The sequence below is a fragment of the Spermophilus citellus genome (genome assembly GCF_964194105.1).
Source record: "Spermophilus citellus genome assembly, chromosome: 6".
Classification (NCBI taxonomy): domain Eukaryota; kingdom Metazoa; phylum Chordata; class Mammalia; order Rodentia; family Sciuridae; genus Spermophilus; species Spermophilus citellus.
Window position 1 is genome coordinate 163,973,726 of NC_138187.1, and position 26,173 is coordinate 163,999,898.

General features: G+C 47.8%; 1 protein-coding gene across 1 annotated transcript; it reads right to left on the reverse strand.

Moving 5' to 3' along the window:
• Positions 1-1,564: 1,564 nt before the first annotated feature.
• LOC308651333 (flavin-containing monooxygenase 5-like) lies at positions 1,565-26,173 on the reverse strand (the record flags this gene model as incomplete). Its single annotated transcript, XM_081298246.1, has 8 exons — positions 1,565-1,957; positions 5,375-5,478; positions 6,217-6,662; positions 22,428-22,627; positions 22,704-22,846; positions 24,156-24,318; positions 24,774-24,962; positions 26,039-26,173. The coding sequence occupies 8 exons, from the start codon at positions 26,171-26,173 to the stop codon at positions 1,565-1,567; spliced, it is 1,773 nt and encodes a 590-aa protein (XP_081154372.1).

Sequence of the window (26,173 nt, forward strand, 5' to 3'; positions counted from 1 at the left end):
AATGAAAGTTCTCATGCATATTGAGAGCCGTGCAGTCAGTCTTGGCTGGCTGACCGGCCCGCTGGCCTGCCTGCCTGCCTGCCTTCCAGATCAGGGATTGAACCCAGGGCACTTTGCCACTGATCTACACCCACAGCCCTTTTTCTTTTTGAGATAGGGTTTCACTAAAATGCCCAGACTTGCCATCCTCCTGCCTCAGCCTCCTGAGTGGCTGGGATTACAGGTACGTGCCACCACTCCAGGTTAGGCTGTGACTCTAGAAGTCATTTTGGTTAAACAATAGTCTCCTCATCTATAAGAATCCCAGTAGAGATCCCGTCTCATTTTAACACCTAATGTGGCTGTTCTTCTTCTTAGCAGTTGGTCTGCTTTTATTGCCTAAGCGCTGTCATTGCTGACCTAAGCTTTCTTCCTTGGTTTGGTTACTAAAAGTTAAAGTGAAATTTGTGAGCTGCCTTTGGCACAGACTTAAATCATTACAGAGAAGAAATTCTTTCCTAAAATGTTTTATTTTCAACCTCTCAAATTCGCAAAAGACCAGAAGTAATACAACAATGAACGTGCCTTGCCTTTTACCTGCCATCGCCAGCTGTTAGAACATTGTCCCTTTTGTGGTCCGTCCTGTATGCCCCTGGCGAACCCCCCCCACACTTCTTTCTGTACCTTTTGCAGACGAGCTGTAGATCTCACAGTGCTTTATTCTGCCTAGTTCTATATACACCCTCTAGTGCAAGTTCGTTTCACTATATATGCATAAGCCCTTGCTGTGCCAGATAATGCTATCAGTAACTCAGTAAGACCATCTACCCGTGGTGTTAGATTAAACCACCAGTTTTCCAGAACATACATTTGGCTATCAAGTCTCTTTAGTCTCCATTGAGGCAGGGAATTTCCCTAGTCTCTTTAGTTTACTTCTCAAGGACATTGACGTTCCTTGAGCACATGTAAGATGTCTTGTGCATGGAGCTCTTTCTTCATTTTTCTCGGTGCTCCTCGTGATTTAGCTGAAGTTAAACATTTTTAGCAAAAACACCAGATAGGTGATGTTCTCACTGCATCCCGTCTGCACTTGCCAAATTTCAGGTTGGTATCCCATTGCTAGTGCTCTTCCACCAGCTGGTGACAGGTGAGCCGTCACGTTTCCCACTGAAGAGATAGTCTCTGTGGAACTCGGGGTATGTGTGAGGAGATGCTCTGAGACTAGAGTGCCATTTTGAACCCACGCTTGGTTCGCTGTTTTCTGTACCCTTGTTTGTTCACTGACCCCACAGTTTATCACACACTGCTGCCACATTGTGTGTGAGCTTGTCAGGCAAGTCAGATAGTTTCTGGAAAAGCAGAAATAAGCTATGCATTTTACAAATACCTCCTCACAAGAGCACCTTGGGAAATCATTATTGGAGTTATTTGGTTCTGATTTAAATGGGCATATGTGATAAAACTCTTTCCCCATGTAACCAATTGGCCCCAGTGGACATATAATCAATCGATTTTCTTTGCTACAATTCAAATCTATGCGACTTTGTTCTTCTCTGGTTGCAGGCCCATCTGTGTCCCCGTGAGCTCAATGACCGGTCATCTGCAAGATGATGACCATGGAAGCGGAGAGAATGCTCACAACACAGACACTTGTGACCCAAAGCCACCCAGAGGGACGGGAGGCAGAGTGCTGGAGCACACGTGTTCTCAGGGGCTTGAGGATCCGGGCTCTCTGGGTGAGGATGGCTGCCCGGGCCCCGGTCCACTTGCCGGGCCCCTGTAGGCGGTACTGGTATGGGGTGCAGGGCCCATAGAAAACCTCCCTGGCTAGCTTGGCATCCCAGAGGAAGAGGGAGAGCAGGTCGGGTTTGACGCCTAGCTCAGAAGCAATCTCATCCATGTAGTCGATGTAGTTCACTCGAGATGCACCTCTCGGGCTGTGCACAAACCTGGAATAAGAAGGACAGTGTTGGAAGCCCTATGTCACATTTGAGTCCATATTGTCCCGAGTTTCCAGGGAACTTCGTTTCTACTTATTTCTTAAAACACTTTTCTTAAATCTCTTAATGCATGTTTCCATGTATTGATTCTGTACAGTAACTACATCCTTGAGCACTGAACAATTGCAAACTGTTTCAGACTTTGGACATTAAAAACTATGCTGGTAGCCAGGTATGGTGGTGCATGCCTGTAATCCCAGCAGCTCAGAGGCTGAGGCTGGAGGTCATGAGTACAAACCCAGCCCCAGCAATTTAGTGAGGCCCTAAGAAACTCAGTGAGACCCTGTCTTCAAATAAAATACAAAAAAAAAAAAAAAAGGCTGGGGATAGGGCTCAGTGGTTAGGTGCCACTGGGATCAATTCCTAGTAGCAAAAACCAAAACCAACCAAAAAACTATGCTGGTAAGGTATTTTTGGGGATATGTGATAAAAACTATTAAAGACTATTTTAAAAGTACCAAAACTTTTCAAATTTTGGAGGATATTAATTTCTATTGAAGAAACAAATCATAAAAATGTGAATTAATCATCTAGTCAAATTTTTTAGTCTATATATCAAATCTAAAAACATATAAATATCTATTATAACTGACAAAATAGTAAAAAATCAAGTTCTGATTACAAATTAATATACAGGAAGGTATAACCAAAATCCAGAAAGGAAATTCATTTTTTCCAGCAATGAAAATATAAACAACCAACAATAGACTCAAGTAGACAAATGGCATTTACATGTCCTGTTTAGTTGTAGGGCCTGTACTGTGGGTCTAGTTAGGTAATGGTAAGAAGGGCACCTGATCATCTCCAAAGTTCCCTGAGTGAGCATAGGTTTATTGCAAAGCACTCAGAGTAGGTCTTTACCACACTGAAGTAAGTACGCCTGTTCCTGAGCTACTCTCTCTCTCTCTCTTTAAATATATTTAGTTGTCAGTGAACCTTAATTTAATTCATTTATTTATATGTGATGCTGAAAATCGAACCCAGTGCCTCACATGTGTCAGGCCAACGCCCTACCACTGAGCCACAACCCCAGCCCCGCTGAACTACTCTTGATTGTGTCTTGAGGAGTGTGTTGTGTTTTCTGTATTCTGAACAGATTGTTTCTCCTTTGTTTTTCTGACTTGCTTCTGGCAGTGAGCACAGGCTGGTCTGCGTGTTCTGGTCTTCACTGTAGAGGCCTCTCACTGCAGGGACTGGAGATCCTGTGTGTTCACCAGTGAGACTGGTGTTCTGGCCAGGCTTTCCACACCTGGTCACCATAATGTCACAGAGCTAGAATTGTCTTAGGGGTCTTGTTAAGCTGCCTTGTTCAAAAACAAAGGTCCAATAGGACCTGCGGAACGAGTTTGGAGTCCTTTAGCCAGGGATCCTGTGCTTACTCTTTGGCCATTCTCCTTTTCCTTCTGTTGACCTCAGCCAGCATGTCAGTCTCTGAGGGCAAGTTTTTCAGTCCTAAGACAAAGCAAGAGAGAAATGTCAGGAGGGCTGGGAGAGGAGTAAACAAAGAGAGGTTTTCCAAGAGGAGAGTTGTCATAATCGGGTCGGAGGGAGCCCCTGTGAACTTCCCTCCTGGCATTCCCAGGAGACGCAGGCTGTCGGGTGGTTCTCAGTTGCAATACACAGTGAAAGTTCTTGAATGCTAAGAATTCCCCCAAACATGTGGCTGGTGGTTGACACATGATGTTTGCCCAGATTTATGAGCTAAAGTGTGAGGTTTGCATCCGTGTGTGCGGGGTCCTCAATGCAGGGAAGTTAGGGTAAGCGTCACCGTCATCTTTGTCATTTCTTTAAGGTGGGTACGTTGAAGATCTCTCTCCACTACTTTGAGATTGACAGAGCATCTTGTCAACTGCAGTTGCCTGGCGTGCCCCAGAGCACCAGAGCTCCTCTCCTATCCCGGTGCAGCCCTTCACAGGCTCTTTAGTCTGCACCACTACTCATCTCCCAGCCTCTATGGGACCACCTCTGAGGTGCCTCCCATGAGAGAGCATTCCATGGGTGTCTTTCTGGGTCTGATTTATTTTGCTCAAGACTACTTCCTTATCCTGGTATTGTCAGCAGTGCTGTGATAAACACAGGAGTGCAGGGGTCTTTTTGACATGTTGATTTCATTTCCTTGAAGGATATATATACCCAGTATGAGATTGCTGGGTCACTTTTATCTTCCAGAGATCCTCAAACTCTACTGTGACCAGCTTCTGAGGCAGGTCTGTCTGAAAAGATCCTTACCTTGGGCTCATGTCTTAAAAAAAAGTTTTCTGAGTCCCCAGAGGCATTGGAAAAATGTCACCTCTTATGTGTATTCACAAACATACACTGATGCAAAATCTCCCAGGACAAACAGTAGCTGCTGCATTTTATAAGGAAACAAGTGGCTAAAGTGAAAGGTGGTGTGTGTACGTGTATACGTGGGGGAGAGGAGGCGTGAGGAAGTGCAGGTCAGGTCAGGAGGAGACACGGAATGGGGACAGCACAGGAGAAGCAGGTGCGCTGACTTCTAAACTACATGCTTTGCGCCTCGTCAGGGTCACAGAGACAGCAGGTGAGGTTGCTGCTCAGGCACTGAAGGGAGCCACTAAAGCAAGCAGCTCAACCCAGGGCAGGCAGACCCAGGGACCTGTAGGCTCCTCCCACTCGCAGTCTGGGCTCTGTGCGTCCCCTGCCTCCTCTAAGGGAACCCTGCAGGCATTGGCCTGCAGTCACCCTGTTCCTTCATATTCACTGCTGGGTCCCACCAACTCTAAAGACTGAGTCCTACTGTGCGTCTGGTCTGCGGTGACTTGCACACAAAATACAGGCTTCCCTCCTCCGCCCTCTGCCAGGAAGTGTAAGTGGTAAGTCTTTGAACATCTCTCAGAGGAACGAGGGGCCACCCAGGCCTGGTTGTTCTAGGTTCCAAACAGAAAACAACACTGGGTTCCCAGCACCAGAGCAGCGTCAGGTGGTATAAACTGGATGCCAGTCAGGTTAGAGCCATGGGGTGTTTGCCATCATGTACGGGTGTCTTGTGTGTGCCTCCCTGCCCCCTGGGTGGACAGCTGGAGACCCAGGTCAAGAAGCATCCTATGAAAGGCAGGTGGTAGGTACCATGGCCAGCTCCCATGCACATCCAGGAAGAGCAAGGCTGCTAGCCACATGGTTCTGGAACCCCGTTTACCTGGGCTCTCTCCAAACCCTCGGGTGCCACAGACGTAGCACAGAAGTGTGATCTCCTCACGAGTACCACGAAATGTCCTACAACACAGACTTTAGAGGATGCAGTGTACGCGCATGAGCAGACTTGGGAAATGGATCGGCATCTCTCATTAAAAGCTGTTTCACATGTGCACAACTTGTGGAGCGTCAGTTTTCCTTCTAGGTAAGTCCCCAAGAGACGCACATGCTCAGCTCATCACAGGTGTGCGGTTCTTGATGGCATCACTCTTTCTAGTCATCCTCGGTGGCCGTCGGCCTGGCATGGACAAGTTGTGAATATATGTGTCCAGGTCACACATCCTCACTGAGGAAATGAGGTCAGACAGGGAAGCACCACAGGCCACCTGGATCACACTCCTGCCTCATGCAGTGAAAAGCAGGCACTAGATAGCTTCCTGACTCACCTAACTGGCAAGTGCATGGCTCAGAAGGCAGAGGATTCAGTGAGAGCAGCCACTCTGTATGCCCATGGTGACCCACCAGGGAAGACATGTCCTGAGAAGATGGAACCCTGACTTCTCATTCTTCGGAGCATGGGGAAGATATCAAAGTTATTTGGGGATGCGAGGGAAGGGGCCACATGTGATTCAGCCAGCTTCTCTGGCTCTCAGAAGCTGTCATGCCACTCTGCCTGTGGAGCCTGGTTTCTGTCTGGCCCCAGGGTTGTTGGGTTCAGAGGCATCAACCTGCATAAGGACTTGGGAAGTGAGCCAGAATACGAGCCACGTATTTGGAGTTTACCTGAAACATGCAGTGACTTCTCTAACCTTCTGCATTCTGCTCACAGGTAGCTTCTCCCTTGCTGGCCTTCTGCCCTGGCCAATTTCTGCTTCCATAATGCTCTCCTTTAAATCAACTTTCTACTGAAAAGAACTAAGTGAATGGATATCCAGTACTCAAATGTAGCCTGATGACAGTTTTACATGTTTTCTATTGTTATTATTTGGTTACTTTCCTCTTAACAGAATTCTCTTTGAAAATCAAACTAAAACTTCCAGAGAGTCCAAAAGCCATGAATCTCTAATGGTGAAATCTCAGGTGCTGTGGTAGAAGGTAAATTGGACAGAGGGGCTCCGGGTGCCTTGCCATTCATGCATAATTAGGAACCCCGGCTGCTCACCCAGGAGAGCGGGCCTACCTTGGAACACGCGCACAACCCATCGGCTCTGGAGTTCTGCTGTGGGGATGAGGGCCCCCACGGGCTGCAGGAGGCCAATGAAAGCCAGCGTTGGCTTCTCCAGCTGAGGAGGGAAGACAAACTTATACATGGAATGCTGGCTGTCCAGGATTGATAAGTCATCCTCCAAGAAGGGGAAAGAGAAGGTGTATCCTGTGGCAAAGAGGACAGTGTCAACCTTCTCTTCAGTGCCATCCTCAAAGATGGCGGACGTCTCGGTGAACTCCTTCACGTTTGGTTTCATCTGCACTCTTCCTGTGATTATGTGATTTGGCAGGTCGTCAGCAAAAGTAGACTGATGGCTGAGAAATCTGCATTATGGGGAATGTAATATGAAGAATTGTGCATGAATTTTGCTTATAAAGAAGTTGTGGTAAATGATCTCAAATGCACCATAGTATCTCTATTCTATGCTATTGATTGATATGTCTAGAAAGGTAATAGAGTTTATTGGTTAAGAACTTGATTTCACCATAGTATGCTGACTTTAAGTCCTTTGGGTAAAGACTGAGGAGTGGGATAGCTGGTTTAAATTATGGTTCTGTTTCAAGTTTTCTGAGGAATCTCTTTACCCAAAGGACTGAAAAATGTGTACTATAGGGGACACAGCTACATCAGTGTTTACAGCATCTCAATTTACAATAGCCAAAGTGTGAAACCAACCTGGATAATCCTCAATGGATGAATGGATAAAGAAACTGTGGTATATATACTCAATGGAATATTACTCAGCATTAAAAGAGAATAAAATTATGGCATTTGCAGGAAAATGGATGGATTTGGAAATATCATCTTACGCAAACTTATTAAGCCCCCTAAAACCCAAAAGCTGATTTTGGGCCCGTGAGCTGGAGAGCAGCCTATGTTGCCTATGTGAGGGCTCAGCACACTGATTCCGGATACTTGTGGTTTGGAACACCGAATGCTACCAGCCCCGTCACCATGGTAGCCTGGCCACCCTCAGGTGTACAGCATGTTGCCTTCTTCCTGCTTTTTTTCCGCTGACCTTTTAGCCCCTTCATTGCTACTTGTATGTTGCTAGATCTCTGGATTATTATGACCCTTGGCTAAATTTTCCCAGTAACAGACTATGCATAAAAGTATTGCCTATGCGATAATATTGTGGTACAGTTCTCTGAAACTGGTGTCCGGAGGTCTCTTTTCGACCCTGTTGCCACACCTTTCCTCAGCTTCGATTGGACTGAGTGAGCCCACATGCCGAATATTCTGACTGATAAGTGCATGCTGATCCATAAAGGGGGTGGGCATGAGAAGATTGGAGGAAAGGGGAGGATTGGAGAGGGGAGGGGCCTTGGGGACAGGAAGTATGGTGGTGATGAGATGGACATCATTACTCTAGGTTTGTGTATGGCTGTACATGTGGTATGACTCTACATCATGTACAACCAGAGAAATGAAAAGTTGTACTCCATTTGTGTTCAATGAATCAAAATGCATTCTGCTGTCATATGTACCTAATTAGAATAAATAAATATGTAAATAAATAAAATAAAAAAGACTTGATTTCAGACACAGAATTTTGCCTCTGCATCGATCCTGCCACATAACAGCTGTGAAATCTTGGAAAAGGCAGGAAACATTTCATCTTTGGTTTCCTAATCTATAATTAGAATGATGGCTCAACAACCAGATGAGATTGTGCTAAGTATGTGATAATAAACATGAACTCTGTTGGGAGTCGCCCCGGCTCCAAAGACCATCTTCTCCATCTCCCAAGAAGAACCATCCAATGGTGAGCCCTGCTGACTCACATGATCCTGCCGTCCAGTGGTGAGCCCTGCTGGCTCACCTGATCCTACCCACCAATCAGAGCCCTGCTGGCTCACCTGATCCTTACCCACCAATCAGAAAGCACCCCATGCCAACTGTCAAACTGCCCCGGCTCTATAAATATGCAGAGCTGTTCCTCAATAAACAGGTATTTTTCTCCTACGACGAGTCTTTTTCATTCTTTCATTGGTGCCAAAACCCGGGATGAGGAATGCCTCGCTGCTCGAGGCCCCCCCCCCCCAAGGCTCACCATCCTCGTCCACTCTTTCAAGCCCTCCTGCTACTCACACAACACCGGCTCTTCAGTAGGTGAGTTCCCCTATCGGGTAACCAACTTCAGACGGGCTACGCAGGGGCTTTGACCGTGATCGTCCAGCAAACTTCTGACACCCAATCTGGAGGAGAGAATGCACCCCACCACGACCTTCATGGTCACGGTGGACTCTCTGGAGCCCGGTTCATGAGCAGGAGGTCCTGAGGGGTGGAAGAACAGGCACTCCTCTCTCTCTCTCTCTCTTAACCACCCTTGTCCCTCTCCTGACCTATGGGGGCCTTTCTTCCCTCCCTGCAGACTCCCCCTTATTAAATTCTGCACACACGATTGGCCTTACTATCAATTAGATGATCAAAGTCAATGGCCCCCAGGAGGATCCCTAGATCCCGCAATTCTCAGAGATCTATTTAACTCCTGCAAGTGCTCGAAAAAGTGGAAGGAGATCCCCTATGTTGAGGCTTTTTCTCTTCTTCATTCTCACCCCGATGTATCCGGCAGATGAACCCCCTCCCTACCGACCTCCCCTGTCGGCTCCGTCCACCCCCTCAGGTGCTCCCCCTGACTCGGCCGACACCTTTAGTTCCCCTCAAACTAAGTCCTGCCCCTAGTCCCACAAACCATGGCTCCCTAAAGAGAGGTTGCTGGACCTGAGGGCATTATCCAGGTACATGTCCCGTTCTCTATGAATGACCCATGCAACTCGAGCGAAGGTTGGGCTCGTTCCCACAGATCCCACCACTTACAAAAGAGAGTTTCAGTGGGTCCTCCAGGATTGTAGCCTCACTTATATGTTATTGGCTAATACTCTCCTTCCTGAGGAACGTACCAGAGTCTGGGAACTTGCCAGAGCCCATGCGGATGAAACTCACTGAGTTAAACCCAATCACCCTCTGGGGCCACTTGCGGCCCCAGATCAAACTCCCACCTGGGATTATAATACACAAGCCGGCATACAGAGTAGGGACCGATTCTCCGCATGTGTTATTGCTGGGCTCAAAAAAGTGGCACTTAAGGCCGTCAATTTCCAAAAATTACAAGAGACCCCATCGGAATTTCTGGATCGGCTTACGAAAGCCCTTTAGCAGTAACCTAGATCCCGAAACCCCAGATGGCCGTCATGTTCTTATGACATATTTCCTCTAGCAGAGCTACCCCGACATCCAGGCCAAACTAGAAAAGCTTGAACAAGGTCCTGCCACCCCCCAGACTGAGCTCTTGGTGGTAACCTTTAAGGTTTTTATGCTCTCCCAGGCCCTGCAGGGTGCTTCCTTGGGTCGCTGCCCATCACTGAAAACCCCCCTGGGTGCCTGCTTCAAGTGTGGCAAGGAGGGACATTGGGCCAAGGAATGCCCCACACCAAGCACTCTGTATACCCCATGCCCTAAGTGTCAACAACAAGGTCATTGGGCTCTGACTGTCCTAGATATCCCGTAGGAGGGCTATGACCCGGGAACCCTCTGACCTTCTGGGCATGGCAATTGAAGATTGATGGTGCCTTGGGTCCTTGTCCCCTGCTGTAATGATCAATAGACAGGAACCCAGGGTGCGGATTCAGGGGATAGGTGCAAGGTTGACTTTCTTCTTGACACCGGGGCTACCTTCTCAGTCCTGACAGAACTCTGGGGGCAAACAGTGCCGTCCACCTCTCCTATTGTCGGGGTAGGAGGAAAGACCATCTATCCAAGAAAGACTCCCCTATTTCTCTGTTCCATAGACAACTTCCCATTCTCTCAGACATTCCTAGTTATGCCCCAATGTCCAGTTCCTTTGCTCGGCCGAGACATTCTCTCTAAATTCAATACAACAATCAACATACGGGCTTCTGGCATCAGTCAGGCCCCAGAATTGGCCTGTTCATCTTTTCTGGCCCTTTTGGCAGAAGACTGGCCATTCTGCTCCACTTGTGAGACTGACATGAAATACCATACTAACCTGGTTGACCTGATTGTATGTGATACCCATACCCCCTCCATCATTTCCTGCCCACCTGTTAACATTCATCTCAAAGATCCCAACACCTTCCCCAATCCGGCTCAATACCCCCTTTCCACAAAAGCTCTTCTGGGCCTACAAGCTATTATTCAGGACCTTCATAGCAAGGGGTACCTCCGTTCTGCTCATTCCCCTTATTCACATACTAGCAGTATAAAAGCCCAACGGCTCCTATTTACTACTCATCAACACCTCCCTTAGGCCCATACATCCTTTGGTTCCCAACCCATACACCCTGCTGTCTCAGATCCCCCACACTGCCACCCAGTTCTCGGTCATAGATTTAAAGGAAATCTTTTTGCCTTTAACCTGGACTGTCCTTCCTCAGGGATTTTGAGATAGTCCACACCTCTTTGGATAAACCTTGGTCTCCGACCTCCAATCTTTTCACCCCCAGTGCCCTGAATCCACCGTCTTGCAACATGTTGATTATCGTCCAGCAAATCTCTTTGCCCACCTGCGGGGAGGAAAGCACCCCACCACAGCCTTTAACACTACGGTGGCCCTCAGGGACTCCTTCCTTGGGCAGATTCCTAAAGTCCTAGTCCTCTCATCTTTAAGACTCGGCCGCTAGAGAGACACTTACCCTCCCCTTCCTCTCTCTCGCCCTGCTTCTCCCCTTTCTGGCCCTGGGAGTATCCGGCCTCTCCAGGAGGGGTCCCAAAAGCCTTGGCCAAGGTCTCCCACTGCTCCGTCTCCGTCCAGGACGAGAGCTTCGCCTGTCAGGATTTGGTGACGACCAATCTCTGCAGCTCGAACCTGCCACTTAGGCACTCCCGATTTTTTGGCTCTAGCGGGGATGCCCCTTTTGCCAATAAATCAGTTTCCTCCTTCTCTCTTACCACGATTGCGTCCTCTTCCCTCCTCCTTACATGGGTAATGTGCCCTCTCTGCCGGTCAGCTCTCCCCTACAATACCTTTTGGATCAAATATAGCACCCAGGCCTGGCCCACTTATCCCTTAGACAACCAAAGCAGATGGCCCTTTTGGGTCCCTGGATCCCTCCATTCTAAGGGATCTCTTCCAGGCTTTCTTCTTGCCCCGATCCAATCCTGCTCTCTGCACCCCTTGTGAACAAATTCTTCTAGCCCGTCCAAAGGGCGCTCAACAGATGACACAGTTCTCCTACTTAATTTCTTGGCCTTAAAGGGAAATCGGGTCTCTCCACAAAAGGCCCAAATCGCATGTATCTAGGGTATCTATCTCTCAAGGGAAAAAGGCCATTACAGTGGACAGAAAACAGCTTATTGTGTCTATACCTACACCAAAGACCAAAGATGACCCTCCTTCTTGGGTTTGGCTGGGTACTTCAGGGCCTGGATTCCTATATAATCTGGCCAAGGGCCTCCAAGATGAACCCCTACTCTCAGTGGGAGGGAAGCCCTTTAAAAAGGCCCTCCTCTTTGTATACTCTGGCTATTAGGGCTCTATCTGAAGTGTGAGGAGTAAAAATTTGTTCCCAGGATGTAGGTTCCCTATTTACCTCTCTTATTGTTTCTCTTGCTGAGAAAAAACTTTTTAGGTTAAGTAAGTCCCATTTGTTGATTCTTGTTATTAACTCTTGTGCTATGGGTGTCCTATTAAGGAATTTGGAGCCCGACCCCACAATATGTAGATCGGAGCCAACTTTTTCTCCTATCAGATGCAGAGTCTCTGATTTGATATCAAGCTCCTTGATCCATTTTGAGTTAACTTTTGTGCATGGCGAGAGAAAGGGATTCAGTTTCATTTTGTTGCATATGGATTTCCAGTTTTCCCAACACCATTTGTTGAAAATTAGACAATAAGATAACAAATAACCCAATCAACAAATGGGCCAACGACCTGAACAGACACTTCTCAGGCGAGGATATACAATCAATCAACAAATACATGAAAAAATGCTCACCATCGCTAGCAGTCAGAGAAATGCAAATCAAAACCACCCTAAGATACCATCTCACTCCAGTAAGATTGGCAGCCATTATGAAGTCCAACAACAACAAGTGCTGGCGAGGATGTGGAGAAAAGTGTACACTTGTACATTGCTGGTGGGACTGCAAATTGGTGCGGCCAATTTGGAAAGCAGTTTGGAGATTCCTGGGAAAGATGGGAATGGAACCACCATTTGACCCTGCTATTGCCCTTCTCAGACTATTCCCTGAAGACCTTAAAAGAGCATGCTACAGGGATACTGCCACATCGATGTTCATAGCAGCACAATTCACAATAGCTAGACTGTGGAACCAATCCAGATGCCCTTCAATAGATGAATGGATAAAAAAAATGTGGCATCTATACACAATGGAGTACTATGCAGCAATAAAAAATGACAAAATCATAGAATTTTCAGGGAAATGGATGGCACTAGAGCAGATTATGCTTAGTGAAGCTAGCCAATCCCTAAAAAACAAATACCAAATGTCTTCTTTGATATAATGAGAGCAACTATGAACAGAGCAGGGAGGAAGAGTAGGAAGAAAAGATTAACATTAAACAGAGACATGAGATGGGAGGGAAAGGGAGAGAAAAGGGAAATTGCATGGAAATGAAGGGAGACCCTCATTGCTATACAAAATTACATATAAGAGGTTGTGAGGGGAATGGGAAAATAAACAAGGAGAGAAATGAATTACAGTAGATGGGGTAGAGAGAGAAGATGGGAGGGGAGGGGAGGGGGATAGTAGGGGATAGGAAAGGTAGCAGAATACAACAATTACTAATAGGGCATTATGTAAAATTGTGGATGTGTAACCGACGTGATTCTGCGATCTGCATTTGGGGTAAAATTGGGGGTTCATAACCCACTTCAATCTAATGTATGAAATATGATATGTCAAGAGCTTTGTAATGTTGTGAACAACCAATAAAAAAAAAAGGCCCTCCTCTGGGCACCCGCCCTGCATCTCCTCGACCTCTTCCGACCCTTCACCCTCTATGTACATGAAAAACAGGGACAAAGTCTGGGCGTTCTGGGTCAGGAATATGGCCCCACACTTGCACCAGTGGCCTACCTATCCAAACAGTTTGACCCCACCATCAGGGGCTGACCCCCATGCCTCAGAGCCCTAGCAGTGGCCCATGACCTCCAGAAAGAAGCACACAAGCTTACCTTTGGCTCCCTGATAACCATCTCATCTCCTCACCATCTAAAGGATTTCCTCACTTACAAGGGGCTCCAGACAGTCACCTCCTTCCAGGGTTCTATCCCTCCTTGTCTCTCCTTGAAAATCCCTCCATGTCTTTTCAGCCCTGCTCCCATCTTCTCCCTCACAAGATCCCATCCACAAATGCCTGGAGGCATTAGAGACGATTTTACCCTGCCCTGCCATCATTTCTGAGGGACCCCTGCCCTCTTCGGACCTCGTCTGGTTCTCAGATGGTAGCTCCTTTATACACGAAGGGGTTCGAGTGAGGGGTATGCTGTCGTTTCCCTCTCATCCATCATAGAGGCAAAACCTCTCTCACCCAATACCACCAACCAACAAGCTGAACTCAGAGCTGCTACAAGGGCATGCGAGCTAGAGGAGGGAAAAACCCTCTCCCTATATAATACGTCTTCCATATCCTGATCTCCCACGCAGCCATTTGGAAAGAAAGGGGCTATTGACCACCAGAGGGACGGCAGTCATTAATTCCACACTTATTTCTGGCCTACTATGAGCCTCCAACTGCCTTCCCAACTGGGAATAATCCATTGCAAGGCCCCAAACTGACTCCTCCCTTACTACTATGGGGAATTCCAAGGCCCATCAAGTGGCTGGATCAGCCGCCTACAGAGCTTCACCTCCTCTCTGTTACTCTTGGTTACCACAAGGGATTGGCCCGAAGATCCCCAACAGTTAACTCTTCCAGTTCCTCACTCTCTATTCCATTCTAGTCCACAGAGTCTCACTACTTTCTTTCACTCCTTTTTCACCCTTTCCCCACGTGATAAGACCCTCCTACAACAGATCACTTCTGCTTGTCAGATCTGCCAGAGATCCAATACCAATACTCCATTAAACCTTTCCCTTCTCATCAGGCCTGCCGTCATACCCCGGCTGCAGAATGGCAGATTGATTTCACCAACATGCCCTGAATAAAAAACATAAAATATCTCCTTGCATTGGTAGATATTTTTTCGGGATGGGTTGAAGCCTTTCCCACTTCTAACAAACGGGCCTCTATGGTGGTCAATCTGTTGCTTACTCACATAATCCCCCGTTTTGGGATGCCCACTTCTATCCCATCAGACGATGGCCCAGAATTCACCTTGCAGATAGCGTGTGAGCCAGCTCCTGAGTTATCACTCCCTTGGCATTTCCATTGCCCTTACCCCCCCCCCAGGCTTCTGGAAAGGTTGAAAGGACCAATCGGTCCCTTAAAGAGACCCTCACCAAGCTCACCATGGAATTAAGCCTGGACTGGGTAGAGGTGCTCCCTTGGCTTTATTGCGCATTAGGGCCTTGCCAAAGAAGCCTGTTAATCTCTCACCTTAGGAAGTCATGTATGGCCGTCCCCTCGTTCCTCCCAGATTGCCTACAGAACCCCTACCCATCTCCGAAACCTATGCCCTGCCCCTCCTCTTCCATCTATGCTCTGAACTCTGGTGCTATCAAGACTGGCTCCTTCCTGACCCCAGTCTCTCTCAAAAGATCTAGATGTTACCTCCTAACATCTGGTCAACTTGTTTTCTATTGCCCACCAGGGGAAAAGGCCCCTCTAAAACCAAAATGGAAGCTCCCTGCTCAGGTGATTATGTGCACCCCCTCAGTGGCCAAACTCAAACTACCTAATAACCAACTTACCCCGTGGATTCACATTTCCAGGCTTAAGCCCAGTGCTCCTACACCTTCATCAGAAGAGCCAACCATCATCACCTGTCATTAAGTACTCTTGTCAATGCTCCCCCTCATTTCTGGCCCCTCTTGGGTCCTCTCTTCACCCTATGTCTGGAGATTCAAGGCAAGTGACCCTAAGGGCCCCCTCCAGCCAGACCCCCCCCACACTTGCTTGATTCTGGCTGGTAGTGGGACCATTGTGTGTTGTCCTTCTGACAAAGCACTTAGGTGTCCGGAGCATGGTGACCCCTGAATAAGTGTGAACTGCCTTTATCATAAGAGAGCACTTTACCAGGTGCCTTCTGGGCCTAAGGAGGAGCATGTGTGTTTTGTTTTTCCTCCCAGTTTCGTAAGAATTTCAAGTATCAGTATTTAAAGTTGAGGTGTTTCACATAAAACCTGGAGAGAGCTGACTGCTCTCAAAGGGAAATCCAGTAACAATGAGCCACTGTCCTCCCTTGGCCACCTTCGAGAAAGGCAAAGAGAGAAGCAAGCTGGTACACCCAGGTAGGAGAAAGTTTGAAGAGCAGCCTTAATAGAGAGGGGCAGGAGCTAGATTGGACTAGGAATGAAGAGTGGAATTAAGGGTGTTAGGTGCAGGACAGGCTGGTCTGCAGGGCATGCCAAACAAAGTTAGCTGCAGGATGACCTGGCCTCTCAAACCCTCTGTCTGGTTCTATATCACCTGTTTGCTTCAAGCCCAAACACCCAAGCCCCCACTCAAGGCTGAACACTCAACCCCCCTTGGGCCAACAAGACAGCTTGCAGACCCAGAGACCCCATTAGATTTGGGCTATAAAAACAGAAACTCCCTGTGCCTGTTCCTTCCCTTTATCATAAACTTCATTCAGACTCAGGTGGGTAAAATTTCTAATCAAGCTTTTACCAGCCTCTCCTCAGGAATGACCAACTCCTGGCTGCTGATGGTACCTCCAGTCGAGACCTATGCCGAATGGACTGACGTCTTCAGGGATCTGTGGTGGCAAAGAACCTTCGTTGATACCGGTCTTCTCTGCCCTCCTGTGGGGGATCCTTACTTCCCTCCTCTCTTTCTCCCACACTGCCCCATTTCAGCAGGAAGCAGTCAGAATGAGTCAACAACCCACTCTCATTTAATAACAAAGAGTTGCACCAGCTCAAAAGACTAACTGCCCTATCCTCCAAGAAGAGCCGTCCAATGGTGAGCCCTGCTGGCTCACATGATCCTGCGGTCCAATGGTGAACCCTGCTGGCTCACATGATCCTGCCATCCAATGGTGAGCCCTGCTGGCTCACATGATCCTTACCCACCAATCAGACTAGCCCTGCTGGTTCACCTGATCCTTACCCACCAATCAGAAAGCACCCCATGCCAACTGTCAAACCAACCCTGGCTCTATAAATATGCAGAGCTGTTCCTCAATAAAGGGGCATTTTTCTCCGACAGCAAGCCTTGATCATTCTTTCAAAGTCTATATGTTTATCAGGAATAAAGTCCTTCAATTTTAACTTACTTGATACCCAATAAAGATCTGCATGAATTCATCATTAATCTTTATCAGTGATCTACAAAGAGCTACTGAAGGACTTGAACAGTGAATCTCTGAAAACAGAAAGAAGGTGGAAGAGAGAGCCAACACTAGTTTGCTCCTCCATAGGATGGGAATAAAACCACAGCTGTTACTCTCCTGGAGGTGAGGGACTGAGTCTGAGCACTGGAAGTTGATACCACACATTAAAAAACAAAACAAAACAAAAAACTTGGTGGATTCAGAGACTAGAGAGAGTAACGAAGCACCAGAAATAGAATGTGTTCGCTGGGGGCTCCGGCAGGTTGGTTTTGGGAAGAAGGTTCTTCTGAGGGGATGAAGGTGAAAGAGGAGGAGTCACAGCCTGGTGTAGAAGAGAGTAGAAGGCTGTGCCATGCAGACTAAAGACTTAAAGAAGCAGGTCTCCTGGAGTCTGAAAAAATGCAGCTTCAGGGCAGGAGTCCTTGCATCTCTCAGCAAACCCTCAGAGGTTACAGCTGGGAACCACTGTGAGGTCCTATTGTTTGGGACTGAACTATTGTGGGAACCAGGAAACTTGGCATAATCACCTCTTCGGGTCCCGTGGACACTTGGATGCACTGACTCTGCAGGCAGTGACCCTGGAGACAGTCATGGCTTGGGAAGTGCCTCTGACACAAGTTTGCTGAGGAGTTTATGCTGGGTGGGGAAGTGGCTTACAGTGGGAAGGGAGTGCAGGGGACAGCGGTTCAGTGATCCTGCCCTGTGGCACAGAGTGACTTGTCACTTATTTTGTGTGGGAGGCAGGTTCGAAGGTGCTGCGATGAAGGCTAGCAATCCCAGCACAAAACTAGGTGGTCCAGTTGCTCCTCTCCCCTCAGAGGTATTCTGTGATGTGCTGCACCTTGGACATTTGTCACATCCCTGGACATTCAGTCTACATTCTCTTGGGAGTGACTGTATCTCCTAGTGCTAGCCACACTCCACCAAAACCGCTCAGTGAGAGGGGCTTGCTGTGGCTCTGACCTGTGCCATGCCCCTAGTTACACAGTGTAAAGTCACTGGAGGGAACCGACTCTTGGCATGGTCAACACGCCCTTAATGTTTTCAGTGAGAAAGGTACAATGCAGTCTGCTCTTTGCCCAACTTGTTCTGTGAGACCTGAGAGGAATTCCAGCCAGCAGCAGCTGTGACCCACTCCCTGTCCCTCCCTCACCTGTTGAATTCCAACCTTTGCCATCTGGAGACCATGTTTCCAACACCTCAGCTAGGAGGAACTATTTACTTATTTTTTCCTCCATAAACGTCAGCAGATTTCTCAGTAGAAATTATAAAGGTAAGGAGGACGTCAAAGGGTGTTTCAAGAAAATAATTGCCCACTTAGATCACTATAGTCAGCTAAGACATCCTCCAGAATAGAGGAAGTAATGAAGTTCTTAGAGAAGCTCGGGGTAAGGAACTCGTGACCAGTCAACCAGCTTTACCGAAGGTGCCTAAGGAGATCAGACACCCTGAAGAGGAAGAAGAGTGGACAATGATGAAGGCACAGACAAAAAGTAAAGTTCACTGGAAGAATAAGATTAGCAAAGGAGAATCAGTAAAGAATCAAACAGTACTAATGCACAAAAACTTCAAGCTCCAAGAAGAATAAGAGATGAAGAAATGAACATAGGGTATGTAAAACACCCAAAAGAAAAATAATCACACGATAGGAACAAATATAGACCTTTCAAAAATAACCCTGGATGGGCTTGGGGTGTGGCTCAGTGTTAGAGCACTTGCCTAGCAGGTCTGAGGCTCTGGGCTCAATCCTCAGCACACATAAAAATAAAGTCTCTCTATAACTGAAAAAAAAGACCTTCCTGAATATAAATGGCCTTAATTCTCCAATTAAAATATGCAGACTGTGTGATTAGATTAAAAAAGAAAAGCCTGTCTCTTCTTTCTGCAAGAAACTCACCTCATCAGCAAAAAAGTTCACACTTTGAAAATGATGATGGAGAACGGTACTCCAGGAAAATGTCCTCTAAAAGGAACCACCTTACTCATACCTGCCAAAACAGGCTGAAGCTACGACATATCGATAAGGGAGCAGTTCATCAAGAAGATAAAACAGTTATGAACATACGTTGGGGCTCCCAGTCTTATCAACAAAGACTATTGACAATAAAGGGAGAGAGACAGGGCCCAAGACAGTAAGAACAGGGTGAATCCAGCACCCCTCTCTCACCCACAGATCATCAAGACCAAATCAAACCAAAACAAAACCTCAACACCCCACATCCAAGTTATACTATAAATCAAATGGACTTAAGAGAAATCTACAGAAAATTCCATCGAACATCAACAGAAGATACATTCTTTTTGTCAACCCATGAAACTTTTCAAAACAGATTATATATCAGGCCATAGGGAAGTCTTATCCAAACAAAGAATTGAAACAAATTTGCATACCTTATCAAATCATAATGTAATAAAACTAGAAATCAATGGCAAGAGAAACTGCAGAAATTATACAAACACATGGAGATGGAATAATACACTTTTGAACGAATAATGGATCACTAAAAAAATCATTTAAAATTCTTAGAACTGAATGAAAACACAATCCATAGCAGAAACTGTGGGAAACAGCAACGCAGCACAAAGAGGAGGTTTGAGCCGTGAGAGCCTGCATTAAAACATACCTCCACTAGAAACCTAAGGATGCATCTCAAGGTCTTAGGAAAAGAGCAAACTAAACTCACAGTCAGTAGAAGGAAACAAATCATAAAGATCATGGAAGAAATAAATAGAATAGGGACTAAAAGAACAACACAAAGGATCAATGAAACAAAGAATTCTTTGAAAAGGTCAACAAAAAATTGACAAACCCTTAAGTAGCCAGAGAGAAGAAGTTCCAAAACAAAATTAGAGGTGAAAAGAGGACATTGCAACAGATAACTACTGGAATTCAAATGTTACCAGGGAAAATATGAGTAATGATATATACAGAAAATCTCAAAAAAATGCACACATTTCTGGGCACATAAGACCTTCCAAAATTGAACCAAGAGGATGTAAAAACTTAAATGATCAATAAGAAGCATTGAGATTGAAGCAGTAATAAAAAGTCTTCTAACAAGCAAGCTGAGGAATGGAGGGACTCACTGTGAATTTCACCTAAGACACAGAGGGAAGGGCCTCTTCCAATTCTGCAAAGCCAGGATCATCCTAGTGTGAAAAGCTGATAAAGATACGACAAAAAGAAAAAGAGAGCAAGGTATAAACCAGCATCCTTGTTGAACTTAGATGAAAATATCCTCAATGCTGCAAAGTGAAGTCAGCGGCACGTCACAAAGATCTCCATCACAGTAAGTTGGTTTCCTTCCAGGGATGCAAGGCTCGCTCTCTATATACAAACTGAAAATGTAATAGGGAATCAAAGCAGAGTCAAAATAAAACTGAAGAATCTTCAGAAGCAGGAAAAGCCTTGGATAAACTTAATATTCCTTTAGGATAAAGTCCTGAACAGATTAGGTCTGGAGGATCCCACTGCAATGTGGCAGACCTCACGTGACAAACGGGAAAAGTGGAAGCCTCTCATCTGAAGCCAGGAGCTACCCAAGGGAGTGCGTTCTCACCACTTGCATTCATCAGTACATGAAATTCTAGCCTCTGAAACTAGGTAAGAGAAAGAGACTGAAGGTAAGCATGGGGAAGGGGGAAGCCACACTGTCCTGGTTGCAGATGATAGGATTACACCCCCAGGAAACCCTGAGCCTCCTCTCAAGACACTTAGAACCAGAGCAGCAGGACACAGAAGCCACTTGTGAAATTCAGGAGCTTTTCTAAATGTCAATAATGAGATCTCTAAGAATTAATGCCATTCACAACAGCCTCAAAAAAAAAAAAAATTCTAGAACCCAACCCAACAAAATGTAAAGACCTCTACAAAATGACCCAAACTGAAGAAAGAGGCTGAAGGAGACGGCAGAATGTGAAAAGGCCTCTCATGTTCATGGAGTGAGACAATCGTGTTAAAGTGTCCCACCCCCAAATGACCTACAGATTCAGTGCAGTTCCCTTCAAAATACCAGTGACATTATTCACAGAACTAGAAAGGACATCCTAAATTCAAACCCAAGCACAAAAGACCCTGAACAGCCAAAATAGTCCTGAGCCAAAACATCCAAGCTGGACACGTCGCAACATCTTAGTTGAAAGTCCACTTCAAGCTGAATACCGATGTCAACTGGCACTATTCAAACTAACCAAGTAATGGAATCAGCTTGGGAGCCTGGAGGTAGATAAATGGACCAAGAATATGTGGTCCATTTATATAATGGAGTATTACTCAGTCATGAGGAAGAACAAAATCATGTCATTGTCAGAAAATGGATGGCACAGAAGAACATGATGTTAAGCAAAAATATGCCAACGACAACAACAAAAACAGCAGCCCAAGAATTGCATATTTTCTTTCATACACTGGAAAAAAAGGTGAGGGAAGGGAAAGGGAACCATGGGAAGGGGAGAGATGTAGGGTAAGATAGGGTGGGAGGGAGGGAAGCCACCGTCAAGACAAGACGTGCCTGTGTGCAGATCGCACAGAGAGATGCACGTCTGCAGGATTCCTGTGGGTTAAGGACAAGAAAGAAATGAGAATACAGATAAAAGAGTAAGCATGTTTGTACGTACTCTTTTATATATATCCTTATCCTTGCTGCCAAATGAACAAAAAGAAAAAAAAACAACAACAGAAAAACGGTGTGGCCCAAACCCAAAACCAAAGCTACTCAAACAGTGTGACCCTCGAGGGGAGGGTGGGGCTCAGAGACAGCCAACGCCTGGTGACTGCAACAGGAGGTTTGAGCTGCAAGTCCCTCTATTCCCAGGCGTCCTTTGCTGTCACTACCTGTCTTCTACATCCTGAAAAAAACGTGTTTTGGAAGAAGCTGGAGTCGCACACCCACCTCATGAGCCTAGCCCTGAGCTACGTGATTTTTTCCTGCACATACTTGTGAGAACTGATTCTCTGCTGTCGCTGCCTGCTTGGCCTATTTGAAGTCTTTATAACCTTTTACTTGACTATTTTTAAATCCAGGAACCTGTAGGGGAGGAGGGGAGAGGAGCAGGAATGGAGACAGGGACAACACCAAGCTCCTGGGCCAGGTGGGGAAGGGACCAAAGGCCACAGAGGAGGAGTGGCCCCAGAGGGGGAAGAGCCAGGCGAGTGTGGCCAGGGGGGAGGGCCGGTCCTGGTCAGAACTGCTGGGGTGAGATGTCCCAAGCAAGAGGGTCGGGGACATCCAGGGGCACTGCACGCCTGGGTGGTGAGTTCTAGGGTGGCCATAGTCACGGGTCCTAGAGGAGCAGGACAGAGGCCACAGCAGTGAGGAGGGCCGGGGTGGCTGCATCTGAGTGTGGGGCCTGTCCATGTGGATGGTGGACCTGTCCTGGTGGATGTCAGCCTGAGGGTCGCTGTGGTTCTTGTTTAGAATTCAGAGAGTGAAGGGGCACGTGCTCTGAAGGGTGGCATGGCAGGTGGCACAGGTCTCATGAGACCAGCGCTGAGCGCCCTGCGCCCCCCTTCCTTGGCTTTGCTGTGCCACCCCAGAGGAAGGAGCAGGAATGACCAAAGGAGTAAAAAGTCCTGACAGGTTTAGCCTGGGGCGTGCCCTGCTACTGTGCCTCTGGGGCCACCAACTCTGCTGAGCTGCCTGGCCGTCCCAGCCCAGGTGCACGTACCTGTGTGCAGCCTGCAGCCCGTAGTTGGCGTGGTTGAACCTTGCGTTCAGTTTCTTCTCTGCCCACCTGTTGATGAGGAATGGGGGCTGTAGTTTTTGGAGTGCCCTATTGTACCGGGTGAAGAGGGCGGTGTCCATGGGGTTGCCATCATCCCACACCCGGTTCCAAATCCACGCGCCTCGTCTGGTGCTGAGGAAAACCTGCGAGAGAGGAGAAGCCGCCCAGTGAGAACTCTGTCTTCTCACCTTGATGTCAGAATGAGGGTAAAATGCCAACCTGCTCAGCAACACGACTGATCTCGCCAGCCACATCCGCTCCAGAGTTCCCGATGCCAATCACAACCACTCTCTTCCCCGCAAAAGCGTCTGGATGCTTGTACTCCCAGCTGTGCAGGTACCTGCCCCGGAACTTCTGGATGCCTGGGAGGAGAGACCGACCCACGTCAGCAGCACAGACAGGAACGGGATCTGGCACAATGCGCTTCCAAGCTGAGGCTGAGTCTCTTCCAGCCCCTTGGCTGCTGTGGGTCAGGCACTGCCGAAGTGACAGAACGAGACAGTGCAGGGAACAAAAGGTCCAGAGGCTGAGACCAAAGTCCAGCAGACGGATGTCCCTTAAAACCCAACCTGAAGTTTTTTCACTGTGCTCACTGGTGCTGCCTTAGGGTGTTCTTGTCTCTTTCTGATTCTCCACTGATACACGAGGAACTGCCTTCACTTCTTGTGACCTGAGAAGGGATCATGCACAAAGGTCCTTAGCCAGGTGAGCGTGCAGAGTGCTGTCCAAGGAAGCTGACCGCAGCTTTAAAGGTTAGAGTGGTCAGCAGAATACTGTGTGGAAGTTTTAATGAGATATTTATTTAACTAGCATGATCTAACAGGCTAGTGTATAATCAGCCCACAGAGGCACTCCTGAGGCTTTTACCCACGTTGCCATGTCTTTACAATGCGTATATTGTACACGAGGGTGTGTGTGTGCCACATTCCAGTAGCTCCAGAGACAGGCGCCCCTCAGCAGCTCTGTTGATTAGGACAAATGCGAATGAGTAGTTTCAGAGGTTCTTGACAATTCTGATTGTATTCCACCAATATCACAGACGTTGCTACAGGTGTATGTTTTACCCATCTTCACTCAGCCCTCCCTCACTTGTCCTTGGGGACTGTCAAGATCCCCTCCTCATTGATGTGTCTGCTTTGGTCTTGCTCCCTGTCCAACCACCTTCCACCACTGCAAGACAGACCTGTGTAAGTACAAATGCACCAGGTGGCAGGTCCCCCCAGGCCCACACACAGGCACACATGCACTCACACGCACACACACATGCACAGACGCACACACTCACACTCACACACAAGTGCACACTCACATGCACACTCACACATGCACACACTCACACACACACACACACACTCTCACACACTGCACTGGTTGCTCACTGACTCCCGCCTACCTCTCCTGCCCACACACCTGCTCCTCCCACAGCACGGGTGTGTTCTCCTGGCCAGGCCACACTCCATTGCTCACTGGCTTCTTCTCCCTGGAAGGCCAGACCCCTGCCTTGGCTGCCTGGGGAAGGCTGGGCTTCCAGTTCCAGGCTACCTCTGTCATCCGAGTGCTCCTCTCTGCACCCCACTGTGCCAGGAAATCGCTTCTGTCCTGTGCCCGTGATAGCCTGGGCACGAGACTCTTGGGTCTAAAGATCTTCCCTCACACTCATCAGTTAAATACCTGCAAACTCCTGTAAGGGCAAATGCTTCTCAGTGTAATGGCCGCTGCAGATCATGACCCCGTCGAAGATGTAGGATTGCTGCTTCCCACCAGCTTCTACCACCACATCCCACTGGCCAGAGGATGAAAAATCAGGGCGCTTCCTCACACTGCACACCTTCGCCTGGGAAGCAAGGGGCCAAGGCAGCCTTAGTGCTAGAGCACGGCTCATCTCCACTCCCAGGGAACTCTGGGTTCACAATAAAGTGGGTGGTGGCTTCTCTCTGCATAGCTCCTGGGATTTTATAATTCTATGCCCAACAACCTCCTAGAATTGTTTCTTCCCTAGGACTGAGGTACGTTGGGCAACATAGTACATGAAATTCCATTCCTAAACCTGTATTCTACGTCTAATATAATTAACTGAAACCTCAGCTTAGGGACCAATGCGGACACAGTGCACCTTGGAGGGGACCTGATTTAGAAATGTCTCCACTAACGTAGAGAATGTGCCCAGACACCAGGCCTCTCCAGAACTCTGGTGGATGTGCACAGTGGACGGGCGCCTCTGCCTGCTCTGGCTGGTGAAGACCTGCGAGGACCCACGTGGAGGTGCTGAGCAGGGTTGGCCTTCCTTACCAGGAACTCGATGTGTTGCATGAGACCAAAGTGCCTGGCGTACATCCTGAGATACTCCATCATTTTGGAATTGTGCATGTAGTTGGGAAAATGGTCAGGGACGGGGTAGTCGCTGAAGGCTGTCATCTCCTTGGAGGTGTTGCAGGTCAAGGATTTGTATATCCCAGCTCGTCCAGTGTCGGGGGTCTCCTGTGGGAAGCAAACCGGCCATGGCCTTGAGTGTTCAGGCACATAGTGGGGGACGAGAGGGGGTCCTCAGCCTGTGGGTTTGGGACTCGTGGTCCTTGTGGGTTTCTGCAATGGAGCTGAGCAGGAAGGAGGTGCTGGGGTCAGCCCATGTGGAAATGAGACGAGTAGAATCCTCTTCATGATGATGGACCCTGAGTGTGCCCTGATCGTCTCCCAACAGGAAAATGTCCAGACAGATCAGAAAACCCAGGAAGGACAGGGGGAGGAGGAGAAGAGGGAAAGGGATGTATCAGGAACGAACTGGAGGAAATTATGTACTTTATACCTATGGATATGTCTCTATGAACCCACTATTATTTGTAAATATAACACCCTAATAAAAACATTAAAAGTAATCAAAACACAAGAAACAAATTCTAAACCAACCAAAAAGAAACATAAAACCGAGTGGTGAAGAGAAGTTTCCCAAGGAGAAATTCAGCCTCGCAGCTGGAGGAACATGGATTAGGAGGAGGCCCTGGAAATAGGCACCACATAACCCGGGAGGAAGCAGTCATGAACACGTGGTGTGCTCAGCTCACTAACTGACACAGCAGGTGAAATCAGGCAGGGCCACGAAGAGGCACACTGTGTGAAGACTGTGTGCCACGTGCTTAAAGTCTCGCTGTTGTTCAGAAGCGTGAGCTGCCTCTGACCATCATGGAGGGCCCATAGTGAACGCTCTCAACTGCATCCAACCCGCCCACAGAGCAGCGAGAAGGTGACCCGTGGTGTGCAGGGAAGGGCCAGGGTCCGCATGCAGGGGACCTCCGGCCTGTCCCCAAGTCTGCCAAGCAGAACGACTTGTCAGCTTTATGTGCAGAAGCCCGAGAGCTCCTGGGGCTGTCAGGGAAATGCAGGAAAGAGGGTCCTACAAGCCTCGGGGTTTCAGCTTCGTCTCAGTGTAGCCATTGCCACTTCTAAGGGACACCAAGGAGTGAGGGAGGAACTGCTCAGAGTGGACAGCGTTCTGGTTCCTGTCAGAGAGGAAGCATCTCTCAACACAGCTGCACTTCACGGGAGGAGCACAGAATTACCTCGTATCTCCACAGTCCTCCAATGTCGCTGCCTTTTTCAAAACACGTGGGCTCCAGTCCCTCCTCCAGGCAGCTCTTAATGGCCCCTAATCCGCTGACCCCGGCCCCAATCACTGCAATTTTTTTTGCTTTCAT